This window comes from Mus caroli, unplaced genomic scaffold, assembly GCF_978045245.1.
Source record: "Mus caroli unplaced genomic scaffold, Mus_caroli_1 scaffold_20, whole genome shotgun sequence".
Classification (NCBI taxonomy): Eukaryota; Metazoa; Chordata; class Mammalia; order Rodentia; family Muridae; genus Mus; species Mus caroli.
The window spans coordinates 2,480,487-2,501,607 of NW_028227275.1; the positions used below are offsets into that span (position 1 = coordinate 2,480,487).

The following is a 21,121-nucleotide window of genomic DNA, read 5'->3' on the forward strand; positions in this document are numbered from 1 at the left end:
CACCTGAGGGAGGATGAAGGAATGCTCTGTGTCGTGTGGATTCTGTTAACTTACTCCTTTAAAGCCCCTTCCTCATCTTTCATGTCATGAGTTGATTTTAACCCAAAACACCAAAGTTCACAGTTATATGAACACAAGACACACAAAAAGCCCTGAGAGCCAGAGATGTGACAGAGGGGTTGTGGGAAGTCCGAGGTATTATTGTGGTTACCTTGCCCTTTGACCCAGGTTTCTTCCAAAATGTGACCCCACTCTCTGGAGAATGTCATGCTACACCTCAACCTCAGACCAAGTGCATCAGGAATGTTTATTATGGGAAGAGGCACGGGCACACCTTTAACAAGGGTACAGTGACTGCAGAACATCTTCATGCACAGTGTTGCTGCTACAGAAGTTGAACCTGTGGGGAAAGCAGTAGGCTAGTTTGTCAGCACGTTCACGTCTTTGATGAGAATACAAGACATCAGTTAGCTCCAAGGGTTGCTTCTTCAGCCTGAAACACTCTAGGACCCCAGGCAGGGATCCAGCTGAATACCATTAAGAACCAATCCAAGCCCGTTCTACTTGAGAGCTGCTGTTCAAATGCAGAAAGTGGACCAACCAGCCACATCAAACCAGGGTTCGTAACTCAAGGTTTCCTGTTGCTTTGACTCACAGAAGCAAGCAGTGGCCCTGCCATTGACACAGAGCAGGTTTTCCCTTTGAGGTCTACATTTTCTTCAGGTTACAATTTCTCATTATTTTTCTGAATATTATCTTTTGAGGTATTCTTTTTTTCTTTCTATATTTTGAAATCAGAAGGTTTCCTAGTTATCTTTAACTGCCAACTCAATACACTCTAGAGTCATCTCAGAGGAAAACCTCAGTTGAGGAATTACTTAGATCAGATTGGTTTGTGGGCAACTGTGGAACACTGTCTTGATTGCTAATTGATATAGGAGGGCCTAGCCCACTGTGGGCAGCACCACGCCTAGGCAGACTGAACTGTGTGAGAAAGCTAGCTGAGTATAAGCCGGGCTATGAAACACCTAGCAAGCCACATACTCCATTTGGCTATGAAGTGAGAGAGTTCCTTGGCCAGAGAATGCTGTTTGGATTAGCAAGAGGATGGATGTTCCTTCGAGTTCCAGCCTGCACTCCCTTCAGTGATGGACTATGACCCGGAGTCCAGAGCCAAAATACTTCCCTGCCTCCATGACCCAGTCGCTTTGGGTTAGAGTATTTTATCTCAGCAACAGAAGAGAAACTGGAACAGCAGGTTCTATCACAACCCCTACTAAGGAAGACTCTTTTACTAGAAAATGAGCTTGTCACTGAACCAGCTCATGTCTCTGTCCCTCCCGTGGAAGGTCTCCAAAGGAAAAAAAAGTTTACACTAAAAACTGCACACCCAAACTAATTCCACCACAGTTTTCCTAGATTTTCTTGTCTCTTATACCTTGCAACCTGTGCTTTGTCCTTGCCTTGCTGAATAGTATCTAAGGGAAATGATACTCAGGTTTTTTTTTTTTTTCAGTATATCAGATGATTTGATGGAGAGGTCGGAGGGAAGCTGGGTAATTTAACGAGTGAATGGGACGACGAACAAATATCTCGATGAGTGAGAGTTGGGGAGACAAATGACTTGGTGGATGAAAGAGTAAGATGTAGTGAGAACTTTGGTTTCTTTGAAAAAAATACAGACATAGGAATATGGTTTTGTTTAAATCCCAGGTGTGGGATATGGGGCTGCTTCAGATTGTCCACGGCAGCTGACTGTGGTTAGCTTTGTGCTCTAGCGGTTATGTGATTTTGCCAGTGGCAGATAGTTTCTGTTACTGTGGGACACTTGGAATTCTGGACTTCTCAGAGGGTATATATATATATATATATATATATATATATATATATATATATACATACATATACACACATATATATATATATATATATATATATATATATATATATATATGCTAGTAGGGTGAGTTAGTTGCTGTGCAGTTGTGCACAAGGAAGAAAGAAGAAAGGAGAAAGAAGAAAGGAGAAAGGAGAAAGGAGAAAGAAGAAAGAAGAAAGAAGAAAGAAGAAATTAGATATTCTGACAGCAAAGATCAAATGCACCCCCAAGGAACTCAATGCCCCTAATCAGCAGGAAGGTGTCTAACAATAATACTGCCCCCTTTCTATCATTTTTTTTCTCTCTGCTCTAGTGTTAAGGGGTCAAAGGGTAGAAAAAGAATGGAGAACGGTGGCAGACAGAAGGACCTACAAGTAGCAAAGACTCATGTGCGGTAAATGAAAAGGACAGAGGATGGTTGGATGGGTGGGTGAGGGATTGGAAGGATGCAAAGACTGAGAGGACCATAAATACAACCAGACATGGAAGGAATGTCAGATACGTACTCTTTCCCGTCTTTGCCGCGTTGCACTGTGATTTGTGAAGCTCCCATAGTGGGCCGGAAGAGATTGATCACCTTGTTGTTCCAGAGGAACTTAACCTTCTGGATTTCTCCAACATTGATGTCCACATCAATGTCACGAACATATCTTGCTTCTGGTCGGAGGGATCCTCTGATTACATAGACAGAAGGATCGTGTCAGCTGGGTGTGTGAGTACATGGGATAGTATTCATCTATTGCTTCTCCAAATGAAGTAGGTACTAGGTTTCTGCAAATGCCTAGAAGGACTCCAAACATATCTAGGCTTCACAAATATATTTCTGAAGAACATTTGGAGTGGTGGGGAGCTCTAAGTTTGCTACAGGACAGATAGATGCAGTGTCTTTGGTTGAAAGATGCCTGCAGCTTGGCAAACACTGTTTAATGTCACATAAGTAACTCCAGAAGTTGTCAAATAAATTAAACTTAGATGTGGAACCATAAAAGTTAGTGCAAAACCAGGATGTAATTTTTATCTTCTAAGTCAAATATTCACTCATCACACACCTACCAAGCTCTTCATTTATCTAGCATAAGTTAGTGGCCGACACCGTGACTATAATGAGCTTTGGGCCCCAGGCTTCAGGTCCATCTCTGTGTATCCTGGGGAGAGTGAGACAGGGTGGGTTGTCCTGTGGATGAGCCTCGCTCAAAGGGAGATGAGACCAAGCCAGGCCTACATTCTAGCTGTTTCCAAAACTGAGGCAGGAGTATTGTAAGTTCAAGGCCAGCCTGGGCAACTTAGTGAGACCCTATCTCAAAACAAATAAACAAACTAAACAGAAACACTGAGAAGAGGGCTGGAGATAAGGCTCAGTGGCAAAGCATTTGCCCAGCTTGCCAAAGGTCCATGGGTCCAACTCCAAGTATTACACGTGTGTGTGCGTGCACACACACACACACACACACACACACACACTAGTCCTGTGGCTGACAAAAGCAAGCACCATGTGACCTGTTGTAAACAATGATCTCTCTCACAGGGCCTCATTGTTCTCATATATAAAATGGGGTGATTGGATTAGACGTGGCAGTTTCCTTCTTGCTCAGACAGTCTGGGACTATGCTCCGTTGAGTGAACGCCTAAATTTATAAAGTGGTGGATAACCAAGCTGTTATGAGTCTCACCTCTTATGGGAAGTTTAGTCATTGCGTTTACTAGAAAACTTACTTGAAAACTTCATACTGCTTTGAGTTTCCGTTATTTCCGTACAGAGCGACCAAGATGTACCCACTCAGCTTCTTTGCTCCTGATAGTGTGACTGATACTTTGTATCTCCAACCTGCGCCAAGAAGTATATTGTTTCAACAGACCTACACTGTTGAAACAAATGACTCGACTGGAAGTGTTATTTTTCTAAGATTGGCTTCCCCTAGGATAAGAGGTGACAAGGATGGGGTTGTGTTCCTCCATGGAGTTCACCCATGATTCACATTCTGGGAAGGTGGGAAGACCAAGGGGACAGAAAACATGACAGCCGAGCACAGTGCAGCGTCTCCCGCTGTGGATGCAGGATGTCTATGGCAGATACAGGAGGGCGTCCTCTCTGCCATCCCAATTTGCATGTTGAGGTCCTAACTGTTCCTGATGGCTAGTTTTATGTCAACATAACAAGCTAGAGTCGTCTGAGAGGAAGGAACCTCAATTGAGAAAATGCCTCCATAAGATTGGGTTGTAGACAAGCCTGTAGAACATTTTCTCAATTAATTATGGGGGGGGGGCAAGCCCATGGTGGTTGGTACTACCCCTGGGCTGGTAGTCATTGGTTCTATTAGTGAGCAGGCTGAGCAAGCCACAAGGAGCAAGCCAGCAAGCAGCACCCCCTCCATGGCCTCTGCATCAGCTCCTGCCTCCGGGTTCCTGCCCTGCTTGAGTTCCTGCCCTGACTTCCTTCGAGATGAACAGTGATGTGGAAGTGTGAGCCAAAGAAACCGTTTCCTCCCCAATTTGCCTTTGGTCATCACAGCAATAGAAACCCTAACTAGGACAAAAATCGGTACCAGGATCGTGGGGTATTGCTGTTGCAGACTGTGTATCTGGGAGTATTGGGGAAGGAATTTGGAACTTTGAGCTAGAAGAGCCATTGAGTGTTGAGAGCTCTGTGAGATGCTCTGTAGGAGCTTTGAAGACAAGAACGGTCAGATAATGGGGCCAGGCTTGTGACGCTTCCTCGAGAAGTCTGAGGACCCTTAATGACCTCATTGTGACCATTTGATGTGGTTCTGGTTAGCTGGAGCTGAAGAATCAGCTCTGATTAACCAGGGTCCAGAATCACTGAAGTAAAACCTTTGATTTACTGGGATACTTGACTCTGGTGCTGAGAAATCTGTAAGGATTGAGAGACCAGAATCACTGAGGTGAAATCTTGTGGTAAGTGTTTCTCCTAAGTCAGCCTGAACACAAGCTGTGATCCAGAGGCAGCCAAGGTGGTACCTCGTGTTGGCAGTGGAACTTGGTAGTGTGGAAGTCTCCCTGCTGGTACTGGTTTTGAAGGCATGAAGGAGTCATGGAGAGCAGCCAAGGCTTGTTACTGGGAGAGGCCATTGGTGAAGGGGCAGCCAGGGAAGGGTAGCAAGGGAAGCCCCGGATCTGAAGGGGCCATGGAGAGATCTGAGGCTTTGCAGCAAGCAGCAAGCCTGTGAGAAGCTATGAGTGAAGGTGTAGCCTATTTGCTGTAGAGGAGCCCAGAATTTTGGAGAAGCCAGTACCGTGGGATGACTGTCAAGAACAGCCGTGTGTCAAGCAAGACTGTGAAGTGGCCATGGAGTGGAGCCAGAGTTTAGAAGACAAGCTGTGTGTTGCAGAGGAGGGAGGCTGAGAAGTGACCCAAGCCCCTCAGAGGAGTATAACAAATTGTGAGTGGATCCCAGATAATTGGACCCTGAGTTTTTATTCTGTTGGAGTTGAGTTTTGTTTGTTCAGATTGTAACTGTGTCCTGGTTCTTCCCTCTTGAAGTAAGAAAAGTGTTTATTTTTCATTTTACAGGGGCCCACAGTTGAGAAACTTTTAATTTTAAAAGACTTTAGATTTTAAAAGAGACTGGCTATTTTAAAGAGACTGAATTTGTAAGTGTTTTGCTTTTTAAAGATTATGGGACTTCTGGATGTTAGAATGCTTGTATTATAATGTTGATATTAACTTGTGATTTGACAAAGAACAAGAAAGGGAAGGTTGTGTCTTAACAGTGATCTATGTGTGTGTGCGCGCGCGCACATATGTGTGTGTACATGTGTGCTTGTGTGTGTCTCTGTGTGTGCATGTGTGCACATGTGCATGTGTGTCTGTGCGTGTGTCTATGTGCATGTGTGCCTATGTGTGTGTGAGTGTGTGTGCATGTCTATGGGGTGTGTGTGTGTGTGCATGTGTATGTGTGTCTGCGTGTGTGCACATGGGAGAGTTAGATGTCAGGCAGTCATCTGAGATAATTTTCTGATTTACAGTCCCATTGCCTCTATTGCTCTCTTCTAGCAATAACATGCATGTCTTCTTGTCATGAGGTGGACATGTGACATGTGATTCATCCACATGCTTTTCTTCAGGTTTCTCAGGCGTTAAGGGAGTGGACATGGCCCCAAAGCCTGTGCTGCTCTGCTACCCTTACATTACAGCTTGTAGCACTGACAGCTGAGTTTTTGTCAGTTAACACAAAGGGATTAACTAGCAGAGCCTTTTAAAGTTATTTTAAGAAAATGGTAAGTAAGATGGGAACTTACGAGTAAAGTTACCACTGTCTCCTGTATTCAGGAAAAAGGTTTGTTCCACAGTAGCAGTTTTCCCCTCAAATTGATCAGCATAGTGCCCCATTTTGGGACACCCTTGTTCTGGACAAGGGAAGCAGTCATTCTAATGGAAAGAGATCATTTCTTAGTAGGAGACCTTGCCCCAGGTCACGCTCTCCTTCCTTCCCTATTTCCTTCCTTTTTTCCTTCCTTCCTTCCCTCCCTCGCTCCCTCCCCTCCCTCTCTCTCCTCTCCTTCTCTCCTTCCCCTCCTCCCCACTTTCCTCCCTTCCATTTTTCTTTCTTTGTTTTGTTTTCTTTTTGTTTGTTTGTTTGTTTGTTTGAGACAGGATCTCTTTATTTGTTCTGGAACTCATTATGTAGACCTCAGACTCAGACTCAGACTCCCCTCAGACTCAGAAATCTGCCTGTCTCTGCCTCTTCCTCTGTAGTGCTGGGATTCTGTAAAGGCGTGTGCCACCATGCCTGGCCCAGCTCCCCAGTTTCCTCTTCTTTTGAAATAACTTGTGTTTCCCATTGGCTTCTCCCTAGAGACATTGTTTTACAATCCCCTTTCCTGTTTATCTTACGCTCTCCTATATGATCTGTCTCCCAACTATAAGTTTTCAAGGTACAGTGTTGAGTCTTTTGCATGTTCAAGAATTGTCCTATGTACAATTTTGAGAATGAATGCATAGTCCATGGACCTAGGGATATATAGATAAATAAATGCATGCATGTTTGAGCTAGGAAGATGAGTGGGCCACCAAGAGAATGAAAGAGAGATGGATAAGTAGACAGACAGGAAGAGAGAAAGAAAGAGAGAGAGAGAGAGAGAGAGAGAGAGAAGAAGAAGAAGAAGAAGAAGAAGAAGAAGAAGAAGAAGAAGAAGAAGAAGAAGAAGAAGAAGAAGAAGAAGAAAGAGGAGGAGGAGGAGGAGGGAAAATGAGAAGAAGAAGGAGAAGAAGAAAGAGAGAGAAAAGTAAAAGACAAGGAGCCTTAATCACTTGCTCTTACTATGAATGATTTTACCACCCTGGTTGATCCCACCCAGTACTCCTTGGATGGCTGTTCATTCACTGGGTGTTTAAATCAGGTACCACTTTCTAGCAGGATATCACAGTCCTTTGTTCTCTGACACACCACAAATACATGGTGTGAGATTTGCAGAGTCAGATGTTGGAGACCAAGTGCCTGCCTAGTCTCCCCCAACCAGTGCAGGAAAGGCTACTCACTAAGTGATCCCAGACCGTGATGATCAAATATGTGATACCTTTATCCCAGATACATCTCAGGATGTTAAGGTCAAAGTTAGTTTTTTAAAAAAGTAAATTTAGATATATTTCCTCCACAAAGATATTTTAAAACTGAGAGTTTCACAACTCTTGATGTAGTAAGTGATTTAGGTGCAGAGCATCATCAAAAACTCAATTTTTTTTTTGCTGAGTTTACTACTAAAACCAGAGTCCCGTAAAAGATTATTTGAACTAGTTAATTTTTTTTAAAACAGAGAGATGTATCAGACATGGCCTTAACTGAATAATCAAACATCAGTCGTCAAATGCCAAGAAAGCACTAGTGAATGAATGCCCTTTGTTGTGATCTGCTGGGGAGGACCCCATATCGACCACCAAATCAGGAGCTTGGGGGCATTCGACCAAACATACTGGAATCCTCAGAACTCTCTGTGTCCTGGAAGACCAAAATAAAATGTTGAACTTCACTATGTTATAGAGGAGAAAGGCAGTAAATGCAATGCAGAAACAGCAGTATGGGGGCAGGAAGGAGGTAACAGGAGATAAGAGGGAGGAGGGGAGGAGAGAAAGAAGGAGGAGGGCAGGAAAGACAGGAGGAAAGGAAAGGCAGAAAGGAGGGAAGGAGAGATGGAGAGAGGAGGGAAAAGAGAGGAGGAGGGAAGGAGAGATGGAGGGAGGACAGCAAGAAGGAGGAAGAGGAAGGAATAAAGGAGGGAAAGAGACATGGGGCTGGGGAGAAGAAGGAAAGAAGGGAAGAGAGGAGGGAAGACGGAAGGAAAAACAGGAAGAAGGGAAGGATAGGGGAGATCGTGGGGAACAAAGAAAGAAGTTAGGAAGGAGGGATGGTGGCAGGCCAGCACAGTTCTAGCAAACTTTAGAAAAATGGAGTTTTGACCACACAGCCTATACATTTAAAATGTTAGTGTGTAAGACACAGATTTCTTAGGTGCCCTTTATAGGGGGAAGTTCTTGTTCTTGGAGATGACACTGAGTCCAGTGCCCTATTATCTCTGCTTCACTTTCACATACTTAAGGTATGAAGCACACATACATGCTTGTGTGGGAAACCTTAGCAATTGGTCTGTGTACGTGACAGGTTTAATGGGCACTTCTGTGTGCCCCTTTCATTCTTCTTGTAGACTTGGAATTGTCCTATGTGAAAAGCTGGGGACCCTGGGGAGGTCAGTGCCATCAGCAATGTGGTTCCCGTTCCAGTCCACTTCCCTGCTGGAGGAATGTGGCTTTGAAAACGTCTGCATGTCCCCTCTACCCTGCAACCCCTATGCCCCAGCCCTGCTTAATGCCTAAAGGGCCTCATGAATCTTATGTTCTATGTCCCAGAGACAACCACAGCCAGCAAGACCACCAAGCTCTTCTGTCTTGGGCAGAAGTAACCTACCTGCTGGAACTTCTCATAGGAGGAACAGGGGTACCCCAGGAAGCCGTCAGGGTTGAGGATGCTGCTGGCATAGTACTTGTAGCTCCGTAGGTGGTTGCAGGCTGCAAAGTTTCGAGTTCCTGAGAAAGCCAAGGTCACAAGAGTGAGAGAAGAGCCTTCACCTTCAGGTCAACCATTCTGAGTGAGCATTGGAGCAGCCTCCATGCCTCAGGCCTCCAGCCAAGGAGCTGCTGAAGACTGACAAGCATGCTTGCTGAATGCATGTAACATATGTATAACATACATGAAAGGGCTGGAGGGTGGGGGAGCCAAGGGGTAGAGAGAGAGAGGAGAGGCAGATACACAGAAAGAGAAACAAATACAGACACAGACAAGTCTGCACAAACTGGGAAAGAGAGAACAACTGATTTAAAAAAAAAAAAACTTTTAAAGACATAGCAATAGCTTTTAAAACAATACACACATAGGTGTACATGTAGAGAGGAGAGAGGAGAGAGAGAGAGACAGACAGACAGACAGTGATGCTAATCTGTGATTTCTGCACCTTTGGGTTCACACAACCATGACTGGTCCATGCTGTTAGGTCTATGACAGTTGAGTCTGTACTGAGTGTGACCTGACTTCTTATCAGTATTCCCAGCCCAGCAGCCATGTGGGTGCACAGCCTTTCCTGGAGGCCAGCCATCTTGGGCCTTGCTGTTAAGGCTGTGTAACTACTCCTGTCTGCTAGGTGATTCCACTGTACCACCTTCAACTTGAACCCAAAGATGACTTGTTGGAGAAATCACTTTTCATTTCTCTAGTTACTTGACGTAAATCTTCCCATAGAGAAGACCTACAAAGACCATTCTTGGGAGTCACTCATGAAGAAAGGACCTGTTCCCATTACAGGTAGGGTAGCTTTACTCCCTGGGCTCCTAGCCCTGCCTGCTGTGCTCACAACCCAACCTCCAGTTCAGGGCTCACACCAGTGCCCTCAGTAGACAACAGAACCTGCTTTAAACTTAATTGTTTCTTTGATCCAAAATTGCTGCTCAGGGATCCCATAATAGAGGAGAAAGTGTGTTCAATTGTTCCCTGTGCCCAGCGGCTGCGCGACTTGCGCGGCACACAATAGAAACATGCTTGGGTGCTCATGGGCTGGTTCACTCTAAATTGCCTCTTTAATTAAACTGGCTTCTCTGCTATTGTGTGTGCCTTCTCCTCACTTCTGGGAGGGGGCTGCTGTTATCACAACTCAGGCTTTTTTAGGGGGAGAACAGCCAGTCCCCAATGAGCTACCTGGTAAGGGGCCAAGCAGTCAAAAGCTCTGTCATTCATGCTGGGTGTTGCTTTCTCCATACTTCTTGCAGACACTAACTAAGCACATGGGACAGTTAAAGGCTATAACAAGCCACTCAACATGTGCTTGCTTCGGGCCAGGGTCTGGGGTAATGGGGGTGTTCATTAAGACTCAGCCACAGGGAGTTTCCAATTTAAAAAACATGTCGACAAGTTGTTTACTGACTCAAAGCCCCCTCTCTCAGAAAGAACATGAAGCCTGGTCTCAGGGAAGGGGCAAAGAGTGACAGAAAACTAGAACAAGAGGCAGGCCTATCAATGTCTCTCAGATGTCGCCAATATTAAGCCTGTAAGTTCTGCTCTGAAGATGAACAAAGTCACACACAGACTTCAGGAAGTCACATGACTGCTAGGCCTCCCAGAAACCCTGAGTGCATCTTCTTCTAGTCAGCTAGGTCCCCTGCCTGGCATAGTCAATCCGTCAATAGCAAGAAAGGCAGAGCCCCCACATCCTGTAGAGTTCTGCAGTTCTTCAAGGAGCAGGTGCTAAGAACATGTGAAGGTAAAGCAGGAGCTGGGTGGCCCATCCAGCCCCTGTCCTGGCATCCAGAGCTGGGTGTTTGTTATTGAACCCATCCAGCCCCTGTCCTGGCATCCAGAGCTGGGTGTTTGTTACTGAGCCCATCCAGCCTCTGTCCTGGCATCAGGAGCTGGGTGTTTGTTACTGCACCCATCCAGCCCCTGTCCTGGCATCCAGAGCTGGGTGTTTGTTATTGAGCCCATCCAGCCCCTGTCCTGGCATCCAGAGCTGGGTGTTTGTTACTGCGCTCAGCCCATCCAGCCTTGTCCTGACAACTGAGAGCCCTTCCGTAAGAAGCTAAGCTTATATATTGTGTAGCCTTGGACAAAGTATATAGCACTTCAGGTACTTAATGCCTGCATGTATGACATAGGGACAGACACAGAAAGTATCTTAGATTGTGAAATGCCTGACTCAGATTGAGACAACAGAAGGCAGCAACTCCATTGCTACAGTGGCCAGACTCTCACACTACACTCTGCTTCCATCCCCAACTGGGCAGATGCCGCATCCTTTCTCTCTCTCTCTCTCTCTCTCTCTCTCTCTCTCACACACACACACACACACACACACACACACACACACACACACACACGTACCTTCCCATATTCCGTTGATATCAACAATGGTGGAAAGGATGTTTTTCTGACATCCTGGCATTTCCTTCCCTCCATTGGGAAAGAAATCCAGATGGCCGACCTTTTGGCTCATTCCGAAACCTGAAACATTTGAAGCAGAAGTGAGTCGGGGTGTACAGGGTCCCAGCGTTACATCCTGGTCTTGGGGATGAGTCAGTCCATTTGAGCAGAAGCACAAGCCTCCTTGGTACTTTCCCCCTTAGCCACACCAGCTCTTTTTGCAGAGAGTTTTCAGAGATGGGCAATGGGCAGGACAAGAAAGAAGGATCAACACAGGAAGTGAGTGGGGGAGGCAGTGGGCAAAGTATAGGCGAGTGTGTATGCATCTATTTGTATGTGTGCCTTCCTGTCTGTCTTGGAGAGACCCTGGACGGTATTGATAAATCTAAGATCATAAGGCACCAGTAGGCATGTATATAGTAGCATTTGCATTACCTTTATTCTTTTAAGTACTTGGCTTCTGCAACATGTATTTTTAAATTATATGTATATTGAGGATATGTGTGCGCGTGTGCGTGCATATGAGTACATGTGCCCTCAGAGACCAGAGGCATCTACTCCCTGAGATAGAGCAATGGAACACTGTGAGCTGCCCACTATGGGTGTTAGGAACCAGTCTCAGATCCTCTCCAAGTGCAGTATGTGCTTTTAAACAAGCCTCCTGCACTGTAATTTTAAAAATTTGTGATATGGTGAGCATGCAACAGAAATTCTCTAAAACTGAACTATATTTCAGACCTTCAAGACTGTGTTGCTATAGTGGGACCCCAGAGACTCCTCAGGGAGTAATGGGCAAATGGGGAGGAACTTTAGATTTCAAGATGCACAGAGCTATGGTCAGACCTGTGTTCCACTGATTGACTTCATGATCTTACTGCATTATTCAGCCTCAGAGGTGGGGGACAGTCTCCCTTTTAGGGTGTTCCATAATAAGCTTTTATGTGCAAAATGTGCACATGCTAAGTATGCAGTAAATGATACCCCTGCCATAATCTTTATCATCCTCGTTAAAACAGACCCTATAGGTGAACAGACCCTATAGCTGCATATCTCTTGAGCAGTTATCCAATATGCAGGACTGAAAAAAAAAAAAGAATGCTTATTTCTGAAGCATTAAGCAAAAGGCCGTAATTCCAACAGGACAACGATAGCCAAAACTTTGGCAACTTTTAAAAATAAAGAGTTAAGTATAAAAACTTTCAGTCTGGTCAAGTGAAAACATCTATTCCTCTGGATCCAGGGAGGGATGCAAACCTTGAGGAGTCATAGCCTCCCGGGGATATAGAAGAATTTGTGGTTCTGTTTGGGGGTCACACTGTACCAGTGGCATTGTACTGGATAATCGTTTGTGCCTGGTGCCCATTGTTATCGATGGAGACCTAAGGTGCTCTGTAGCTAACCATATTTAATGTCTCTCTGCAGCTGTGTGTCTCTGGGGGGGGGTGTCACTTGGACACAATGCTATCAGTCACAGGTCACAAAGAGTGGGTGTAGAGCTCACCTAGATAGGGGATTATGGGGGCACTGTCTGTGTGGATCACGTCTACAAACATGGCATCCGATGGGTCCAACCGAACTTCCTCGGGCAGGCCTTGGAAACAGGGCTCTGCAGGGTCCAGCCCTGAAAGGTAGAATAGACGTAGAAACATCACAGCCTGAGAAGGACAAGGTCTAAGTGTCAAACCACAAACTGAGGTGAGGTGCGCTGGGTAAAGACCTGCCTAGCCCAGAGGTTGCTGTTCTGAGAGACCGCAGCTCTGGAAACCAGAACAGAGGTGGGGAACAGGAATACTGCCCAGAGCATGCTTAGAAATCCCTAGAGTCATCTCCGGAGAGGACCTGAGGCACACAACCTCTCATTCCCCCTTCCGGATTTCCCTCACACAAAGATCATAAGCTCCGTGGCCTCACTCAGCTACTCCCCAGTCCCAGAGACCCACACCTCCTCCACATCATTTTCTGAGCTGTACCTCTCAGCCTCTGACCTTTCTGCACATTCTCCCTTTATCCAGTTCCCCCTTCACTAAGCCCAGGCTCAAATACAACCCCCTCATGGAAACTTTATTGCTCCTTCCCCAGGCTTTCCTAACCACCGTATTATTTTATGCTCGTAAATTCTGTTTTGAATTCTGTCTACTTAGTTTTCTACGTTCTGGACTGGTCTGTGGATTTCCTAAAGCAGATACTATGCCCATCATTTTTCAAAGAGAGGCGGGGATGAGAAAAATGTGAAATGTCTGTTCATCTACTCTCATCCAGAGAGTGAGAATAGGCCATCCATCTTTCAGGCTTATGAAAGTCCCATGAACGGATGTAACAGACAGGCCTCTGCGAACTGAAGATGTCTACAGGACTATAAATACTATTCCTATCCTTCAAGTCACCAGAGAGGGTACGGTTACATATTGGTTTGACTGCACAAAGTCAATAGCTGTTTGGGTATGCTTTTATGTGCATTAACTGTTTCTAAGGATTCCTCCATTCACCAGTCACTTCCTAAAAGATAAGTCTCTTTCTGGCCATGCCCAACTGAGCTAAAACAGTCACGAAGTAGAACTGATAAAGTTAGTTGTTTTTTGTTTTTGTTTTTGTTTTTAAAATCATACCATTAAAAACAAACAAAAATAACTTTGTTACAATACAGCAGTAATGTCTCTGAAGTTAGGGTTCTGAACCTGGTTATATTTTCCTTGTTTTATAAACACATTTTTATCTATGACTATGGATTTTCCAGCAGGCATTAATTAAGAAAAGCAATTCTTTTTTAATCAGGACATCACCTAATATCAGGAGGAGGGGGGGGAGGGGAGGGGGAGAGGGAAAGGGGAAGGGGGACTCTCTGCTGTAGAACAGGCATGGACAGGTTTCCCCTACTCCCTGGGGCCCCTTAGACCTCTGACTGGCTCTCAGAACTCCTACCTGTGATTCTGCCCACATGGCCCTCCAGCCTCCTGCCTGCTTCCCCAGCCACGTGTGAGCCCAAGCTGTGGCCGATGAGGTGCACGTTCTCTGGGCTGTACCCCATCTCTGTCTGTGGAAAGAGGGAGCGTTGTTTCCCCTGGAAGGACTTGGGAACGAGAAGATGGGAGAGTAGAGCCTGGTCCTTGCCAGAAGGCAGGCGGGGTGGAGCTGGAGACTCCAGGGGAAAAGATTCCCTGCTCCTACATGCAGCAACAGTGCTGGCCAGTGGCCACCACGCTAACTGCAGGCCACCTCCCTGGCTGCTGCCGCCACCTGGTGTTGCAGTGAAGACCTCTGCCCTGATCTTAAGGGGACTGGCGTGCAGTGAGAGGGAAGTTTTGGGTCCTCCAGAACTTACAACAAGGAAGAAAGGGAGCTAAGTGTTAAGTCCCCCTTCCCCATCCTCATCCCCATCCCATATGGTAAAAGATAAAGCCCAAAGCTGTCTTCCAGAGAGAACTGCTGGGTGTCACAATCTGCTCACTCTTCCCAGAACAGCTTGCAGCCTTATGTTAGAAGGGAAAACCGAGGCTCCCTGGCCCACATCTAGGGCATCGTAGACAGTGAGAAAAGTTGTTGCTTCACCTCAGAAGGGGTTGAGAACTTGGCTTCCTTGACTTGTGGTCCCAGGCCTGCCCTATGATCCCTAGCAACCTCTGTGTGCCAGGTGTGTGTCCCTCTCCTCCAGCTGTGCCGCTCTAATGAGGCCCCTCTCTCTAACTTCTCTCTCTAACTCCTCCCCTCTAACTCAGCCCCTCTCTAAATCCATCTCTCTCTAACACCACCCCTCTCCGCCCCTCTCCCTAACCCCACCTCTTTCCCTAACTCTGCCCCTCTCCTTAACTTCACCCTCTCTAGCTGCACCCTTCTAACTCCGCCCTCCAACTCTACCCCAATCTAACTCCAGTCCTCCATTAGCTCCTCCTCCTGACCCCACCCCTCTCTAACTCTGCCCCTCTTTCTAACTCCACCCCCCTCTCTGACTGCCCTAGGCTGGACCATTACCGACAACACTTGCACCAAGAAGGCAATCTCAGCGCCCACGACCCGAGTGTTGTAGGAGGCTTGGGTGTATTCAGTCCTGGATCCGCGCTTCCAGTCAACGCAAATACAGTTCACTTTCTCCACTTGAAACATTTTCTAGGGCAGAGAAAGAGAGAGAAAGGCCAGGTGGCACACCTCAGAGTTCACCTCCAAGAGATCCTTGTTAGCATTTCAGTTTCCCTCCCACCTGGCACGACTGACCTTTGGGCTATACTCATCTTACATAATAGATATGGAAACTGAGGCTTGAGGGGGGTCTTTTCCTAGTCTCAGGGCTCAAAGCCAGGTCATCCGGTGCACTAGCGCATTTCAAAAGCTTCAAACCTGCTCCCAGCCAGTGGCTTCCAGCACAGGCACAGAACTCTACCATGAGCTAGTGGAGCTTAAGATGGCAACATGTTTGTTTTAATGTTACATGAGTCAGAGATAAAATGTAGCATGTGGAGTCTCTACCTCTGAGGCTTGCTGGCTGTGAGTGAGTGGGAGAATGTGACAACAGAGGCCCAAGAAGCGTGCTTTCCTTGGTGGATATTCGGAAGGATCTTCCTCTGCAGGAACATTCCCTTTCCTGTGTCAGGGGCACGGGGTGTAGGATTTGGGTGAGAAGGACGGATAGCAACCTTGCACATGTCCAGCAACCAGCCGTCTTCTCCCTTGTCTATGAATCCATGGATAATGAAACGTGTCTTGCGGTCCAGTTGGAAGTTGGAAGCATTGATGGTGGCTGGGTCAGTGGCAGAGATTATCTGGTTAAATTAAACAAGATGAATTTGAATGTTGTCCAGGCCCATCTGCACACCTGTGGCAGCCAGACCGATGAGACCAGTGAGATCCCAGGTCTAGAACCCTGTGGCTGAGTCCTGTGAATCTGGAAAGCACATGTTCTCTGACTGTCTGTCTTCATGAAGCTTGAACCAGATCAGTCTTTACTGAGATAATAAAATAGCACATTTAATACTATGCTACATATTTTCTGTCTTTTTCACATGCTGATGACTGTTTTCAATCTCTGATTTTCTTTGTAGTCCATTACATTTTATTGTGTCTATTTGGACATGCTATCCTGAGAAGGGCCTCTAGGCTTTCTCGGGTAGCTAAAGAGATTCCTGAAATAAGGAAGGTAGAAAACTCTTGTCTAGAAGCCACAAGCCTGAGCTCCAGCTTGGGGAACCTGGTACTTCAACATAGACTTCCATATGCCCACAGGTTTGATGGGGACTCTTATACCAGCAAATGCTAGAAAGATAGGACAATAAAGACAGGAATGGCCATTGTGTCTACATAGTTTCCAAGATGGAGGAACTAAGTACCATAGTAGATAACCCTAGGCACCCAGAGATAGACCTACCTGCCAGGGACCAAAGCTTGAACTACTTAAACTCATAGCAATGTCATCGTTTAAAAGAACTCCCTGGTCACCTGACCATCTGGAATAGGCCTGTTCTGATAATCTCCCCAGAGACCTCATATTTTCAAATCCTTTGTGTTGAATTGTATGTCTTCCTTTCCTGTCTTGTATCATCCTGGGAAGGATGCATATATTATTGCTCCATGGCCCTGAGAGAAGGGATGGAGGGCTTAGATGGGTTCTGCCTGGGCTTCTCCATAAATGTCCCCGTGTACACTTTGGTATTTTATTTGTATATTTTCTGAGATACTCAAGGCTTATGACCCTTAGAGACAAGAACTCCCACACTAGGAGGACAGTCCCAAGGTGTTAATTATACCCTAGCCAGCCACTTAGTGGCCCCAGTATGTGGTTTATACTGACTCCTGTCACCCAACACAGGCACTTCACACCCACACTTACTTGGTAGTTGTTTGGATTCTCGTTTGTGTACAGAAGAAAGCGGGTATCAATGTCCTCTGGGGACCAAGGGAATATCTTCAAAGGCCGTTGGATCATCCCTGCCCAGGGCTTGTCATTGGAAAAGCATCCAAGGTGTCCATAGCAAACCTCTTTCCCTGGGGGTTGGGGTGGGGGAGAACAAACCACAAACAGGACAGGCATAAGGTTCTGGGAAAGAGTTATGTCATCTGTCACAGGAAGGTTTTCCAGGTGACCCTGGATCTTCTGCACTTGTAAGAGCTGTTGGGTGCTGACATCTAACACATACACACTCTGGGCTTCTTCCTCAGACACTCTACCCTGAGGGTCCTAGGTTTATCCTTCAATGGCATGTTTAGAAAGCACCCTTGCCCACAGGCAAAACTCAAAGCACATCCACCTATGATAAAATAGCACAGGAAGCTGCCAGGCAGCTCAGCACAAGCCACGCAGCTCTTCACATTAAGTACTTACTACTTAGCATGAACTAATTACTACTTAAACATTAAGTTCTTACTAAGCATGACATGCCATTTATCCATCTCAGTCTCCACGATATCAAGCTCAGGACATCATCTTTCCTCTAGAGGGATGGCGACAGCATCCTCACCTCCGACTGTGGCCAGCAGAAGGCTGACGAGCCAGCAGAGCAACATCTGCACAGATGGAAACAGACATCCACGGACATCCATAGGCATAGGATAGGGATGAGGCCAGCAGAGGCTGGACCCAAAGAGGCAGTTAGTTCTGGAGTGCACTGGGGAATGTGAACAACTAGAAGACCAGCAGCCTGTGTAGGTGGGGCTGTCCCGGGTGGGCGGTACGGGAGGCTGTGTAGGTGGGGCTATCCCCAGTAGGTGGGACCGGATCCTGAGGCCTCCCAGAGTTTAATGGTTGTGGCAGCACCACCCTGGGACCTTCCAGCTCAAAGTCTTCTCCTGAAGTCACACCCCCTTTTGGCCCTAAGCCCAGCTTCTCTACTTGTTCAGGTGTCACTAGGATTTACTGTGGTACACTGGGATGTATAGTTATGACCAGAGGCCATGACCCTTTATAAACAAGTTTTCCTTTTTGAACTCCATTGAAGAAATAACAGGGCAGGAGAGATAAAGCTGCACACGAGTGCTCTGAACACCAGTTATCATAAACAATGAAAAGGAGTATTTGTGAAGATACACAACTTAGTCACTTGAGGGGTGGAACAGGTGGACAGCAGTCCTCAGCCTCAGTGAACTCAGAAAGAGGCTGGAAAGGTACAGAGGGTAGAGAAGGAGATAGCCATACCAGTGACTTTGTTTCCAACCAGGTTTGTTTAGAAACAATCTTTGCCATTTGCAAAGCACCTGTAGTACTTTGACCTGGAGATAAGAAGTGGAAATGTTTTCTTTCCTTCAGAGCTAAGAAGCCGTCCTGAGTGAATAGCCAGGTGCCACCCTGCAGTGTTTCAAGTTGGCATTGCGTGGACACACTGAAGGATATACAGTGGGAAAGTATCCAAATTGGCATTTCCTAGCTTTAACAGCCCTCAGATGTTCTCCGCTTGCCCAGGCTTCACTAAGCTAGGCAGCCCATCTGGTACTGAGGCTGTGGTCATGACAGACTGGTGACCACTCAACTCAATGCCCTTGATTCCAGTGTCTGACCAAGGGGAACAGACATCACTGAGGGGTCAGGGATAGCTGCTGAGACAGCACAGGTAGCTGTGTGGCTTTCTACAGAGTGCCTTGGCATCAGCAGGCCCCCACCCCCCCACCTCTTCTGAATATGTGAGCAACTCCTGGGCCTGGTTGAGTGTGACCATGGCTCCAGCCACAGATCAGTCAAGGAATCAAGGGAAACCTCTCCATAGAGAACAGTGGTGGCTCTCCTGGCACACACTGCTCTGAGGGAGAGCTAGACACCAGAGTTACAGTTCCTGTAATGTGAGAAGTCTTTCTTGTTACTCCCAGGTTCTAGGTTTTGTTCTGAAGGCCAAGGATAGGACATGGTCATCCTCACTTCCAGAAGTCCGATAAAACAGATTTATGCCATGTGAGGAAACACTTTCCAAAGTCTAAACTCACTAGAAAACTGTGGGAAGCCACATGTGCCGTTGCAGGGTGGCGCTGGCTTCTGCTGGCCACCACGCATACATAGGCAGTAAAGTTTTTTTGCCAAGATGAGGTTTTGAGAATTAACCAAAATTAACCAATCAGATGAGAGAGAAGTTAACCAATCAGATGAGAGAGAAATTAACCAATCAGATGTAGGCATGCAAATGAGGTGGTAAGCATCAACCAAGCACAACCAATCCGGGTGTGAGACACGCCTCTCCTAGGCCTATATAAAGCAGCACCAGTGCTGGGCTCGGGGTCTATTCGCCTCTACAATCAAGCTCTCCCAATAAACGTGTGCAGAAGGATCCTGTTGCAGCATCGTTCTTGCTGGTCGAGTCAGACGCGCGCAAGAGAAAACTGCTCAGGGGTTTGTGCTACATCCACTCCAGTAGTGACAAGCACGTCAGGCCCCGAAAACCTGGGCGCTGTCCCAAGGTGAAAACTTCATGGAAACTTTGTCTCCTGGAATCGTGGCATCCCGTATAAAGAATGCCTCAATGTCCTTGCTTTAGTTGGTAAACAGATCTGTGTGCTTTCCCTTAATATTGCTTTACTGTAAGTGCTCCTAAGGATTGATATTTTGACATATAGCTCAGTTAGATTCTAGGCAGTCCTTGATCCGACCTTGAACATGAATAGCTAAGTCACTGCCCTACACAGGAATTTACCATTATCTAGGAAGAAGGAAGTTTGTGATCTAAGAAGGAACCAGAGTAGATACTTAGAACTATAGATAGCTGAGTTACACCCATACACAAGTATTTACTATGGCACAGGGGGAAGGTGGACTATACAATAAACTAGAATAGGAACTATGGCAAGAGCACAAAGCCCTGGCCCCTGGTTTCTAAGATTAAGTGGACCTTAGGTGGAGCTGTTTTTGATCCCAGTTGTTAACATTGAATTTTATCCCATTTGGTTCCTGTTAATCCTTCCATGTTTGCATTCCTCTGTTTTGTGTAAGAATCCAGTAACCTCTTTGTACCTTGTCGTGTCACCCAACTTCCCTATTTTCTTCTGTATAAAAAGTTTGATGCTCGATTTGACAAATTACATTCAGATTCTACACAAGCTCATGTGTTGCTTCTGTTTGTCATTCGCCGACTCCTTGTCCACCTGCAACCAGAGACCTGTTCTATGCAGACAGGAACCAAAAGAGGCAGGTTTGCTTAGTGGAGTTTGAATTCTCTGTCTCACTTCAGGACAGAAATCATGTTTCAGGATTGTCTTCATTTGAGTTGTCTATTCCTTCACTGCCTTCAAATTTGAGATTCTACAAGATGCCATCTTTCCATCCAAGCAAGAGTCACACCAAAGGAAGACATCATTTGTCACCAGATTGAGGGTCACAGCCTGTGCCTCTGAAAGAAAATAAAACTTGAGACCTGTGATTCATGTAATTTATGTCAAATAGCCCAAAATGTTGTTTGTGAGCTTTGAAACCTGGGGCTGAGAACATAGCAGAACAGGCCAGGACATGCCCAGGCAGGCCCATCGTTAAGACATTCCTGAGGCTGCTTGGCCATAAAGATAGAGAATGACATGTCCTGACTGGCCCAGCACCTCCCTATTTCCTGCCCTTCTGACTTAAGTTAAATGTTATCTGCATGTACAGTCTGCTGATGTTTAAATGAACCAATAATGTGAAACCGCGCCAATTCCTCCCCCAGCCCCAGCCCCTTTTCTATAAAAACCCCTAGCTTCCAAGCCTCGTGGTCGAATCCACTGTCTCCCGCGTGAGATACGTTTCAACCCGGAGCTCTGCCATTAAACTACCTCATGTTTTTACATCAAGGCGTTCTGTTCCGTTCGTGATTCTTGGGTACACACTGAATCGGGAATTGAGTGGGGGTTTCCCCACTAGGTTCTTTCACCTCAACAAGCCAGGTTCAGGCAT

General features: G+C 46.2%; 1 protein-coding gene across 2 annotated transcripts; it reads right to left on the reverse strand.

The window, feature by feature from the left end:
- Nucleotides 1-302: 302 nt before the first annotated feature.
- LOC110285618 (pancreatic lipase-related protein 2) lies at nucleotides 303-17,826 on the reverse strand. Of its 2 annotated transcripts, none has more exons than XM_021151902.2 (12): nucleotides 17,739-17,826; nucleotides 17,111-17,265; nucleotides 15,921-16,046; nucleotides 15,262-15,396; nucleotides 14,215-14,326; nucleotides 12,797-12,916; nucleotides 11,257-11,376; nucleotides 8,797-8,915; nucleotides 6,137-6,266; nucleotides 3,593-3,704; nucleotides 2,386-2,553; nucleotides 303-400 (listed from the first exon to the last, which is right to left on the reverse strand). In XM_021151902.2, the coding sequence occupies exons 1-12, from the start codon at nucleotides 17,824-17,826 to the stop codon at nucleotides 337-339; spliced, it is 1,449 nt and encodes a 482-aa protein (XP_021007561.1). In that variant the 3' UTR covers nucleotides 303-336. The 2 variants fall into 2 exon arrangements, with proteins under 2 accessions (XP_021007561.1, XP_021007560.1); XM_021151901.2 differs by lacking the exon at nucleotides 17,739-17,826 and adding an exon at nucleotides 17,646-17,721.
- Nucleotides 17,827-21,121: the final 3,295 nt, after the last annotated feature.